Here is a 13,222-nt window from a genome sequence, read left to right on the forward strand (position 1 = left end):
TGCCAGGTACAATAGTCGATGCTCCAGGGATAAATCTGGAATGGCTACACGGTCACTGGCTTTCACCTTGGGGTATACGGCAAGGGCTACACCTAGCTGTGTGTGCTGCCTAAGTGATTTAACCCAGGGCTCCCCTAAAGAGCGGCCTCCACTGGGGGCACCTGGGTGACTCAGTCAGATAAGCACCCGACTCTTGATATCAGCTCAGGTTTTGATCTCAGGGTCGTGAGTTCAAGCCCTGTGTTGGGCTCCACGCTGGGCATGGAGCCTGCTTAAAAAACAAAACAAACACAAACACACAAAAAACATACAAACAACAAAAAAAGAGTGGCCGCCACTGACCACAATCCAAAGGCCTGTCCATAAAATGGAATATTCTAGAGTGAAAACAAACCATGTGCTACACCGCACATGAGTCTTTGTAACATTATGTTGAGTGAAAAGAGCAAGTTCCAGATCACTTTATGATACTCTTTGAATAAAGTTCAAGAACAACTAAAACTCGACATTACATAATTTTGGAACATGTGCCCATAACATAGAAAAATTTTAAGGAGAGGTAAGAGAATGCTAAACACAAAATTTAGGATGGTGAAATGCATTGGGGAAAGGTGAGGACTGGACGAAGAGAGGATCATCTAGATAGATGGATGTCTGCTTCTCGAGTTGGGTGGGGGGCTCACCCAGTAGAATGAAATCTAATGATAACAGGAGGCCATGCTTGGACCCTGAGAATATATCACGAACCAAGGATTACGATTAATCCAATTCTGTACTTTGGACATCCTGTTAATGATAAATAAAAATAAAGACTGTCCCCTCAGCTTGACCCCAGTTCTGCATATTTTTTGCACTTCCTCCCACAGCGATGCTGAGGGGTCACTGCAACCTTGCTCTTGGCAATCGGGGTTACTAGCGCAAGGCTGGGCAGGAAGTGAACTAGGGGATGAGGCCATATCTGCTTTAACACTGTTGTCGATAGGTCCTTTGTGGTGAGGGTTTCCAAGAACCAGCCGAGCAGTTGAAGGAGCTGAGCAACATTTACAAGAAATGTGCCCCCGCCCCACCCCGAACCCGCCCTCCTCCCCCTCCTCTTTCTCCTCCCTTTACCGCCTCCAACTCTTCCTCCCCACCCAGGCTCAAGTGAAGGGTAGCTCACTAGAGCCAACAATGACTATTTCCACCGAACAGAACTGCTTACCCGACTCTGAAATCTGGGGAAGAACTGCCTTGACCTCCAAATCCTGGGCCCCGAAGGAACCTTGAGATGACTAAGCTACACAAACATTTTCTTTTTTTAAGTGGCAGTCTAACAGAGTGGTAATGAACATGGACTGCCTGGGTCTAAATTCTGACCTGGCCACTTCTTTGTGACCTTTGACATGGTACTTAACTGTTCTGCACTTCAGTTTTCCCCATCTGTAAAATGGGAATAAGTAGTATCTACCTCATGGAGAGTTGTAAGATTAGCATGCAGAACAGAGCTGGGCACATAGTAGGTACTGAATGAACGGTAACTTATTATCCCTAAGTGTTATGAGAAATGTAGGTCCACTGCAGGGTTAGCAAACTTTTTCTGCATGCGCTAGATAGTAAATATTTTTGGCTTCACCAGACATAAGGCCTTTGTCACGACTACTCAGCTCTGCCATTGTAGCACGAAAGCTGCCTTAGACAACACATAAATGGATGAGCTTTATTTATGAATGCTGACAATTACATTTCATGTCACCTTTACACGTGACAAAATACTACTCTTCCTTCCGTCGTTTTTCAACCATTTAAAAATATAACCCCCCCCCCAAAAGTATATATATATAAACCCAGGGGTGCCTGGGTGGCTCAGTCGTTAAGCGACTGCCTTTGGCTCCGGTCATGATCCCGAGGTCCTGGAATCGAGCCCCGCATCGGGCTCCCTGCTCGGCGGGAAGCCTGCTTCTCCCTCTCCAGCTCCCCCTGCTTATGTTTCCTCTCTCGCTGTGTCTCTGTCAGATAAATAAATAAAATCTTAAAAAATATGTGTGTATATATATAACCCAGTCTTAGCTTGTGGGCTTACAAACCCAGGCACTGGGCCAGACTCCGTCAGTAGGCCATAGTTTGCTGATCCTTGGTTTAATGGGGAAAAAACCTGGCCTCTCTGAATTTCTTAGCTCAATCTGCATGTTCAGTGCCTCACTTTACAGATGAACATCCTTCAGAGGCGCATCCTTCAGAGCCAGGTGAAATGGTGCTTCCTCTTCAAAGCCTTCCCAGATCACCTCAGCCAAGGGCAGTAATAACTCCATCTCTTGCCTCCTATATGATAAACACAAATTTGTTCGTTACTTTTTAAAAATTTATCGGGGTGCTTGCATGGCTCAGTTGGTAGAACATGAGACTCTTGATCTCGGGGTCGTGAGTTCAAGCCCCACATTGGGCTTGAGCCAACTTAAAAAAAAAAAAAAAGGAATAATGCAAACACCTTAATCTTTATCATCTAGCCTCTGAAATAAAAGTATTGCCCAAATAATCAAAGACCCCTGTGCAGATACCCATCCCCAAATCATGGCCTCCCTTCCTCCTCCCCAGAGGTAATGACCCACTACCCTGACTCTGGAAATTTATTGCCCATTCCATCTCGGTACTTTGACCACAGCTATATGCAACCCTAATCAGGAGATGATAGTGTTTGTTTGCAAGTAATACACCCATTATTTAATTCCATCTTCCTAAAAATCCAATCAAGGAATATCTCTAGAGATTAGTCTCAGGGGGTCTAGGAACTTGTCTAAGGGATCCAGGCAATAGTGGTAGAATCAAAGCTTAAGAGTGAATCCCAAGCCAATGCTCATAACCATCGCTCCCGCCTCCACACCCCCAGTATTCCTGTGGCCATAGGCGTCTTAGTCATCAACTCCCTTTCCACACTAGATTGTCAGCTGCCAGTGACAAGAGACTAAATGTGCTTTCACCCTTCCCATACAACCCCTCATATCCTGCACTCATTAGGAGCACAATATGTTATTTCTTCAAAGAGACACTGTCTTCCATCACCCCTAGCAGTCTCAAGAGGATGGGGAAACTGCCAGAAATTCACTTCAAGGGAGAGATGGGTGGAGCTTTGCAAGATTTCGTTAGAAGTTTGGAGCAACTTTTAAGTGTTCAAGTGTCAACTTTACTGGAAAGGATGAGGCATACAACACTCATGCTCCGCGAGATTGGAAGTTGGTGTGTGTGCTTGGGTGGGGGTGGGGAGAAAAGAGGAACTCGGGAAATCAGCCCCCAAAACCGAGAAATCCTTCCTTTCTCTCCTGCCTGGGGCTTGGGACCGAGTCCAAGCTTAAGGGTAGACAACGAGTGAGAAGTTATTGTGACCTGGCCCCCTCCAGCAACCTGACAAGACAGCCTCTGACCAGTGTCCCGAGGGTGTGTGCGTGCACCGAGGGGAGGGCGCACGCGGATGACCCACGAGGCAAGGAAGAATGTTAGAACTGCTGCTGAGGCTTATTTGGGGGGGGGGGGGGGAATTTACTAATACTTAATATGCAAATTAACAGCAGCAGACGCTCCAGCATGCTGCCTAGCAGGATGTATTTAGGCCATGTGCACTAAGTGGATTCGGGTTCTGCCACCCAGTTTAAACTAAACTCTCACAGGGGCGCCTGGCTGGCTGTATCGGTAGAGCATGAGACTCTTGGTCTCGTGAGCTGGGAGCCCCACATTAGGGGTAGGGTCAACTTCAAAAAAATTAAACTCACAAAAAGGACAAGGGCCTTCAAGATTCCTGCAGAGAAATCAGACTAAAAATACGGATCCCAGCACAAGCAGTAGGAAGACGGCAGAGCTAACATTTCATCTACTCCCATTCTAAGGTCTGTAAAGCAAATGGAGGGGGAAAACCCAGGTCTGCTTAGGTCAAAAACATTTCCACCCATCTATTAATGACCCAACCCCACACTAAAGGTGAAGGGAACTTGAATCGGGAACCGAGAGTAATACAGGTTCTCTGGTTTCTCAGTAAGCTTTTAACATGTGTCGTGTCACATGTACGTGCCCAAAACGTCTTGCTGCTAGGAGAGACGGCAGCAGGAAGCTTCGTCAGTTTAGCAATAGAGCTGTTGGCTATTTCTAGGTCAGCCCTGTCCAATAGAACTTTCCGCAGTGATGGCAATGTTCTCTAGTTCCACTGCCCCTAGTCGTAAGTGGCTCTCCCATGAAAGGTGCCCAGCGCAACCGGGGAACGGCCACCCTTCCTGTTAGCGCAGCTCTAGAATTTGCATGGGGGCAACAGAGGTTGGAACCCGGGGGCCCAATTCTGTCCATCCAAGATTGCCCCCCACTCCTACCCTTTGGCCACATCCTAAAAGAGATCTTATTTTTTTTTTTTTAAAGATTTTATTTATTTATTTGAGACAGAGAGAATGAGAGACAGAGAGCACGAGAGGGAGGAGGGTCAGAGGGAGAAGCAGACTCCCTGCCGAGCAGGGAGCCCGATGCGGGACTCGATCCCGGGACTCCAGGATCATGACCTGAGCCGAAGGCAGTCGCTTAACCAACTGAGCCACCCAGGCGCCCCCTTTGGCCACATCTTTACTTCAGAAAGGTGGCTATCCCAGGAGACCTGTTGAAGGAAACCAGATTTGGGCTTCAAGTTCTGTAGGCACTTCCTAAGTGTTCAGTAAATGAGCACACCTCTGCACGGACAACACTTAAGAGCCACAAGTTAAGACAAAAGGTTTTTATTCAAAAAACGCCAAGTATAAAAAAAAAAAAAAATAAGATCTCTTTTATTCCCCTGTACAGTATTTCACTCAGATAAAACCAGCAGGCTACATACTGCTCAAAACACAGCCCCAGAGAGGATCCGGAAGGCACACCATCCAGAATTGCTTTTCATATATCTATGCTATATACACCAGTCAGCGATGCCCACCCCCGCGCCCCACGGAACCCGCCCCCGCTTGGGGGAAGTCGGTGAGGGGCCCCCCCCCGCGGCTGTCAGGGAGCTGTAGCAGCTGTCCTGCCTGAGTCCCGTCACCCATCACCCTAACAGAGCGAGCCCTCCCCGAAAGGTCCCCAAGTCAGAGGAGGAAAGGAGGAAAGAAAACTATGGCAGCAGCCGTGGAAGCTTGGAGCAGGAAGGGAACCAAATAAATAAATAAATAAATACATAACGTTGACCTCCAGGTTAGAATGCGCATCTTTTCCAAAAAAAAAAAAAAAAAAAAACCCACCAAAAACAACAAAACAAAAACAGGTAAAATAACTTAAAGGCAAAATTAAAAAAGATTAGATCAACTACAATCCTTTTGTACACTACCATGCCAACTGTACACACATTTACAGTTTTTCTGTTGTATTTGCATTGTTTGTGCATTTTGTGTGTGTGTGTGAGGTCTTGGCTTTGAAACAGTTAAGTAAAAACCAAAAAGGAAGACCAGTTCACTCGCAGTTTTACTAGAGGAGGCAGAAAAAAGGTCAGGTGGCTCAGCGTTTGGCCCTGTAGCCTCTTCCATGGCACCTTTCATATAAAGGATGGGGGGAGGGGGACAGGAGAGAAAAATAGGGAACCAAACCCAGGCAGATTTTTGGAGAAGCAGCAGGTAAAAGAGGCAAGTTCAAGTATTTCTCCCAGCACAGCCGGAGTCCCCACAGAAGGCACTCAGAAGAGTCGGAAGAGGTGACAGGGACTTAAAAATGGTGCTAGTCCTATCCCACCCCAACCCGTTTTCCCCCTACCCGACCCATCGCGGCATTCAGCAGAACTCGTGATGAAGGGAACAGTTCCATGGCAGGGTTCTGACCCCCCCACCCCCACCCCCGGGAGTTTGCGGAGCCCAGCAATGCTGGACGTCTGTGAGAAAGAGAGAGCATCTACAGGGGGATTTGAGGCCTACGACACCTGGAGTGGAGTCTCTCCCCACCAACTGTTGGGAGGCAACCTCCAGGGGCCTGGGGTCTGGAATGAGTTGTAAATGTTCCTGTTATCAAGCACTGTCCTGCTTGGACGAGAAGTGTCACTGGTACTCGGGAAGCTGGAAACAGAAGCTTCCCCTCCCTCGAGGGTCTGACGGGGGAGGGGAGAACCTGCCAGAAAAGCTGCTATTTGCTGGGTCCTGGTGACAGGCTGTGCAGATGGATCTCAGCTGTTTCCTGGGGCAGGAGGACATCTTGCATCCATGGATGGTTCTGGATTTCTTCGAAGGATGGCCGATCTGATGGTCTTAGGGCCAAGCACCATCTAATGAGATGCTGACACTCTGCAGAAAACAAGACAGAGGTTATGTATGACTCAACTTGTTTTTGCAATGCAAAGGTCTTGCTAATTTGCTTCCCAGGGGCCCACAAGTCTGGGGTCCAAGAGAGACCAGGAACTTCTAGAACTCTTATTAATTCAATGGAAAGGTAAGATCTGGATCCTCCAATCTGCTTTCAGCTAAAAAAAAAAAAAAGCTCCCCTCTTAAACCTGTGGTTTTCAAACTTCAATAGCTGGGGCCTTTCCCACGACACCCACTCACTAGAAATAGGAAGAATGATGACAAGGGATTTTGATGAGACATCAGTGAGCATGATGAGGTGATTCAATTCACCTACAACTTACAAATATGAACACCACCCACAATGAGGTCACTGGAACCGCAATATTTAGAGAGTCTGCCTTAAGGGAGAAGGCTCAAAGAACCCTAAACTTTTCACTCCCTGGCAAAACAACCAGGAGTTGAGGGATAGGGACTGTTGGTACTTCAAAAAAAACAACAACAAAAAACCTTTCATTGAAACGAGATGGGTCTTTTCTTAATATCCTCACACATGCTCTTTCTCTGACCTCTCAAAGAACGCGTAAGTGCAAACCATTCAATTCCTGAGGGCCAGCGCTCCAGATTCACTGGCCTAGGACTGCTAAGCCAAGGGCTGTGGCATCCCCTGGAGAGGTGATGCTCTCCAGAATTCAGAGACTGTCCCCTGAGGACTAACTGCCTTGTGATTCCTCCTTCTCCTCAACAGGGGGCTTCCCAAAAGTTACCTGAAGAGACCCTCTGCCTGAAGAAAACTTGGCCCCTGATGATCTCCTCATCGTGCTCAAAAGGAATATCTCCACAGACCATGTCATACAGCAGGATCCCCAGAGACCAGACGGCCGCCGACCTGCCGTGGTAGCGATGGTAGCGGATCCACTCTGGAGGACTATACACTCGGGTCCCTGGGAGCCGGGGGAACAGAAAAGGAGAACATACTTGTAGCAAAAATAAAACAAAGCAACTCACATACTCAGTGGTATACTGATTGACGACTCCTTAAAACAAAACAGAACACCCCTCTACTTCTCCCAGGACAGGAGCTGTGCTAACTTCATTTTCCCAGTAGGCTAAAAGGAGTGGATGAGTGGCTTATAGCATCTCTCCAACCCAAAGCTTACCCACCCACCTCCCTACCGGTCCAGACCATAAACCAAAATTCTTTATAAAACTGCTCCAAGAAACAAACAGGGCTGGCCACAAACCCAAAGCCTGAGGCGTGTGTTTGTTAGGACCACCCACAATGGGATGAAGGGATGAATGTCTACACACAATCAAGGGAGGTATCCCACAGACTATCCTTAAACTGCATTAAGGTGGCCCAAGTGCCTGGGTGAGATCTCCTCTCAGATACGATCCAGTCGAGGGCACTTACACAATATACTGTATCTTAAGTCAGGGTGCCCTTTAGGAGGCTTCCTCCCCACCCTATGCGTGCAGAAGCAGATACCCACACCCTCTCTCTTCCCCTCACTGGAAAGGTAGAGCTGCAGAGCGGGTTTCAGACCACGTGATTCCTGTTTACAAACTTTGGGTTGTAAAAAAAAAAAAAAAAGTGGGGGCCATCCCGCTTGTGCTCACCAGGGGGCAGCAAAGACTCAGAGGAAAAAACAAGGGAGGACCCGGCCAGCCATTAACTGTTAAATACAAAAAAATGCAGCCCAACCCAGCGTCCTCCAAGGGCAAATAAACACAAACCACAAGCCCCAGTCACAAGTTTTGAAAGGCTGTCGTTTGTTAGGTTAAACCGCTCAGATGACGACCCACCCTCCTTTGCTTTGATCTCAGGCTCTCTATTCCATCTTTTCTGAAAGAACCCGCTCCAAGCCCCTCCCTAGGATAGGTTGTTCATCCTCTCTGCAGAGACACCCAACTAATTTTCAAAACCAGCAAGAGATCTAATTTCACAACATTCATTCCCGACTCCCTCACCCCTCAACGCCAAAAAATAAATAAAAGAAAAAGCTCAACAAAAATATTTAGTGAAACTGTTTCTACTCCTTTATCCGTCCCTAGATCAAAGGGGAGAAAAACTGCAGCTCTACAAACTAACCTTACAGAAAACTCCTTTAGAACACAAAACAAAAATTACAAAACCGGCATCAATTTTCATCTCTCCCGCCCTCTCCCACCCCCCATCCTTTTACTGGCGGGGAAACTGGGTCAGACTTCAGAAATCTGGGCTACGGCCGGTTGCCCACAACCTCTTATTCATCGGGAAAGCTTGGAACCCACTGAATTCCACTTAAAAAATAAAATCATGCCAGAAACATGACAGGTTCAGCTGGCTGGAAATCTCCGGCTCTACTACGCTGGGAAGCTCTCCTTCGCCCCACCCCTGCTAGCATCGAGCCAGACGGCCCGATGACCTTTACAAAGGGCCGGAGAGGGAAGCCGGCCGAGGCCTCCAGGCAAGGCCAAGTCACCTGGGCAGATCCTCCCCCCCGGCAGCTCCCCCCCCAGGCCTGGCTCACCGTCGAAGTCCGTGTAGACGGTGTCCTTGAGCAGCGCCCCCGACCCGAAGTCGATGAGCTTGAGCTCGCCGCGATTGAGGTCGATGAGGATGTTCTCGTCCTTGATGTCGCGGTGGAGCACCCCGCAACTGTGGCAGTGTCGCACAGCCTCCAGCACCTGCCAGAAGAAGCTGCGGGCCAGCTCCTCCTGCAGGGCCCCCCTTTCCGTGATAAAGTCGAAGAGGTCTTGCACCGGCTCGGGCCTCTCCAGGATCAAGACGAAACTGTCGGGCCTCTCGAACCAGTCCAAGAGCCTGATGACGCCGGAGAAGCCCGAGCTCACCTTCTTCAGCAGGACCACTTCCATGGGCACTCGGGTGCCATTGGGCTGCAGGGGCGAGGGGGCTGCCTTAGTGCGGGAGTCGGAGGGTGCCCCTCGTCCCACCCATCCTAGGGGTCGCTCCCTCCAGGGCACTCACCAGTTCTCCCCAGTCGGAAATCCGGTCCTTCTCCACGTGCTTGATGGCCACCTGAAACCCCCCCCCCCAAGTCCCCCTGAGATCCTCCCGCCAGGGCCAAAGCACACCCAGGCGCCCCCCTGCCCAGCGCGCCCTCCCCACGGCGGGGCGCCCACTCACCGGCAAGTTGTCGGCGACACGGATGCCTGAGTAGACCGAGCCAAAGCCGCCGCTGCCCAGTAGCGGGCCCACCTGGTACTGCGACTCCAGGGGCTCCTTCTCCTTGCCTAGGAAAGGGGAGGCACAGGGGACTCAGTGCCGGCCCGCGAACCCCCAGCTCTCACCCTAGGGGTCCAGCCGCCTCGCCACCTCGGGCTGGGGGGGGCGCTCACCGGGCGCCAGCTTGGTGGCGTGCAGGTCGTTGCAGGGCGCGGCGCGCAGGTGGGCAAGCGAGTTGATTTTGGACAAGAGCATCCCCACCTCCAGGGTGTCGGCGTAGGAACTGTGTCTGGAGGAGCTGCAGCAGGAGCTGGGGCTAGGGTTGTGCCGGTGGCTGTGCCTAAGGCTGGGGCTGAGGCTGCGGGTGGCGTTGCGGCTGCGGCTGCGGCTGGCGCGGAAGGCCGAGGGCGAGTCGGAGGACGACTGGGGGCGCTGCCGGGGCTGGCGGCTGGCGGACACGCCGGTGGGGTCAGGGAGCGCCGAGGGCGGCGGGGTGGGCGGCTCGTGGGGCTCGTGCGGCAGCGCCGCGGCACTGGGAGCTTGTAGCTGCTGCTGCTTCTGCCGGTCCCGCCGCCGCCGCCGCCGCCGCCGCTGCCGCCAAGTCCTCTCGGGCCTCCTCCGCCACCGCGGCCGCTGCAGCAGACGCCCGGCTCGCCCAGCCGCCAGGAGTAAAGGGGCGGAGCGCGCCGGCGGGTGGGGGGGCGCGCGGGCGGGCGGGGATGGGGCGGGGCCTCTCCGGGAGGCCTAGGCGGGGAGCCGGGCTGCCGGACCCGAGGAGGGAGGAGAGGGGGTGGGGAAGCGGCGGGACAGGGCGCCTCCCCTCGGCCCCCGCCCCGCGCGCTCAGTCGCCGCGCCCCGGCCCCGCCCCCGCCGGCCCGTCTCCAGCCAACCAGAAGCCGACTGATCTGCATAACGCGGCGCGCCACGCCCACGCCCCGCCCCGCCTTCGCGGTCAGAATGGTCTCTACGCCTCCACGACGTGGCGGGAAGGAAAAGGCGCCAAAATGGAGGGGGAGGGGCGCGGGGCGTGAGTGGAGGCGGGAGCTGGGTGTCGAGCGGCGAGGGAGGAAGGATGGGGAGGGGCGTATCGATTCAAACCCAAACAATAACAAAGCCATCAAAGGCCGCCCGAGGCCGGCTCTGCGGCTCTCTGTTTCTCGGAGGTTTTTGGGTCAAGGGCTCGAGCTGGAGCATAACAAGTTACGCAGAGACGACGGGCGTCGGTGTGTCAGGCGGGGAGACCGGGCGGCCGGCGCGCCGGGGTGTGAGGGACTGGGCGGGGGGGAATGCCGACGAGGGTGGTCCTTCTGTGTGACTCAGACCCGAGACCTCCAAGTCGGCTTGGGCGTGTTCACGAGGCGCTGTGGGCTCGGGTTGGGTCCTCGGGGGTTGTGTGCTGGGGGCGCGTGGGGGGCGACGGATCTGCAAGATGTGAGTCACGGCGGTTTCACCGAGGGAGTGGAGGTGTCACAGGCCTGGAATAAAACTGGGGGAGAGCTCGGCGTATTCGGGGGAGGGGTCCAGATCCCGGTTCTGACAGCTGGTGAAAAAATCAGCCCCCAGATTCTCAAGACGACGTTTATGTAAAAAATGCAGAAAAGTACCAGTGAGTCCTGATTCCTAAGAAGTGGTGTGTTAAGAGTGCCCGGTAAAGAGGAATCACGAAACAAATGTTCGTATTATGATGCCAGATGCTGTCTCAGCCCCTTCTGTGAGGGCCGGGGAGAGAGGAAAATTCCTCCTGTAAAACGAGGGTGGGAGGGTGCGCTTGATTTAATCAGAGTTTTCACGTTGTATTCACCTTTTCATCAGCCTGTTATTACCAGTCTGGCAATACTAGCAATTATTGGCTGCACCGAGTCTTGTCTCAAAGGAAATCCCCCCACTCTCTGCCCCACCATGGAAATAACACGGAAAACTGGCCAATTCCACTTTCATCCTTTGTCCTTTTAAACTTCATGTAGAGTTGATAACGACGTGTGAAATGAGTAAATTAAAATTCTATGTAATCCATAAATTGAATTGTCAGTGGCCTAAGTAACTGAAAGCCTACTGCATCCCATTTTAATATTTTTCAAGTTCCTACCACTTAGAGGAGAAATGAGGTTCCAGGATCTGTTATAGTATATAGCAATCATTAATGAATTTAAATGCTTCATTGAAAGTTTTCTACAGTGCTCATTTTATAAAGATGTGCCCAGATATTTTACAGCTTTTAGGAATCTATCTTGTATAAGATAGATCAGTTTGTGTACTATGGCCTCTCATTTTTTATAACTAGGAGAAAACCCAAGAGAACAAGAATTATTCCCTTTTTGCAGATAGGAAAATGAAACATAAGTAGGATGACAGAGGTTCATACAACAGCTGAAGGAGGAAGAGATGAAATGACCCAAATTCAACTCAGAGTATTCAAAGATTTCCTGTTATCAGGGTCTAAAACTGTCCTTGGTACTGAGTAAGACATCAAGTGGAAATGTATGTGACCCAGCACTTCCAATCCCCTTTACCCTCCCTCTGCTTTTTCAAGCCCTGCTGGACCATCCCCACATGCTCCCACTCACCTAGCACCTTCCAGACATTCTGCCTTTGCAGAGTCATTCAACCTGTTCTGAGGATGCCCTCACCTCTTCACTTTTAATTAAAGCCTTTCCAGCCTTCAGGATGACCTGATCGTTAAATAACTCCAAGCATTCTTCATCGTCCACTCCACTCATCCGACAATCATGGGTTTGGCTTTTTTTTTTTTTTAAATCTTTGTTAATTAACTTTTTTTTATTTAAAGATTTTTATTTATTTATTTGACAGGGAGAGAGACAGCAAGAGAGGGAACACAAGCAGGGGGAGTGGGAGAGGGAGAAGCAGGCCTCCCGCTGAGCAGCGAGCCCGATGTGGGACTCGATCCCAGGACGCTGGGATCAGGACCTGAGCCGAAGGCAGACGCTTCACCGACTGAGCCACCCAGGCGCCCGTTAATTAACTTTTCAATTATTTATACCTTGTTTTCCTATTCCTTGACGTATACTTCTCTTGTCCAACATTTCTTGGACAACATGTGTCCTGAAGGGGAAGACCAAAATGAGTCCCAACAAAAAGGTCATGATTAAAGTCAATTTATACCAAATTTAAGTGAATTAAGCGGACTTGGACAAAATAAAGGAAAGGTTAGGAGCAAGGGGTTTAGCCTGGTTAGTCTGCTTTCAAATCTGGGATCTGGCACCTACTAGTTATGTGACATTCATCAAGTTACTTAACCTTTCTTTTCTTTTCTTTCTTTTTTTTAAGTTACTTAACCTTTCTAAGCTTTAGACTCTAAATGAAGATAATAGCACCTACCTCATAGGGCTGTTGTAAGGAGCAAATAAAAGTCTGCATGTAAAACACATAGCCTAGCACAGAGTAAGCTTCTAATAAATACTAGCTGTGATGGCGGTAATGATGATTGTGATTGTGACAATAATGATTTTGGAATGGTCTTGCACCTTGGAGGTTCCAAAGGTGAAATACTAGGTATATCACTTGATTGTAATCATCCAGGGAGAGCATGTGATTCAAAATAATTGTGTACATTAAATCAAGTTCAACCTTTTTCACTTTCTCTAGATCTTTGTAGGGCTAAATATTTAATTAGGTAGAGCTAAAGTGATTAACATTTAATATGTCTGCTTTATATGGTGGCTGCTTCACAGCTGGAAGTTACAAAACATGGACCTTGCTTGGCAAAGAGCTTTTATTTACTTAAAACTGCTTTTAAAGATAATTATTAAACATTCAAGTATATTTTGCGTTAAAAGTTACTCTTCGAGGGTAGGG

General features: G+C 50.1%; 1 protein-coding gene across 2 annotated transcripts; it reads right to left on the minus strand.

Moving 5' to 3' along the window:
• Nucleotides 1–5,217: 5,217 nt before the first annotated feature.
• Nucleotides 5,218–10,054, minus strand: PIM1 (Pim-1 proto-oncogene, serine/threonine kinase). 2 transcript variants are annotated; one of them, XM_021684612.2, is made up of 6 exons: nt 9,583–10,054; nt 9,371–9,477; nt 9,212–9,262; nt 8,754–9,120; nt 7,008–7,184; nt 5,218–6,242 (listed from the first exon to the last, which is right to left on the minus strand). In XM_021684612.2, the coding sequence occupies exons 1-6, from the start codon at nt 9,662–9,664 to the stop codon at nt 6,085–6,087; spliced, it is 942 nt and encodes a 313-aa protein (XP_021540287.1). In that variant the 5' UTR covers nt 9,665–10,054; the 3' UTR covers nt 5,218–6,084. The 2 variants fall into 2 exon arrangements, with proteins under 2 accessions (XP_021540287.1, XP_021540286.1); XM_021684611.2 differs by having other exon boundaries at nt 8,754–9,141.
• Between the last annotated feature and the right edge of the window lie 3,168 nt (nt 10,055–13,222).

Source organism: Neomonachus schauinslandi, chromosome 8, assembly GCF_002201575.2.
Source record: "Neomonachus schauinslandi chromosome 8, ASM220157v2, whole genome shotgun sequence".
Classification (NCBI taxonomy): domain Eukaryota; kingdom Metazoa; phylum Chordata; class Mammalia; order Carnivora; family Phocidae; genus Neomonachus; species Neomonachus schauinslandi.

Coding starts and splice junctions, on each gene's coding strand:
- PIM1 (XM_021684611.2), bottom strand. CDS start 9,664: ATGCTCTTGTCCAAAATCAACTCGCTTGCCCACCTGCGCGCCGCGCCC. Junction 9,478..9,582: donor CGCCACCAAGCTGGCGCCCG/GTGAGCGCCCCC, acceptor CCCCTTTCCTAG/GCAAGGAGAAGGAGCCCCTG. Junction 9,142..9,211: donor TTTCCGACTGGGGAGAACTG/GTGAGTGCCCTG, acceptor TCCCGCACTAAG/GCAGCCCCCTCGCCCCTGCA.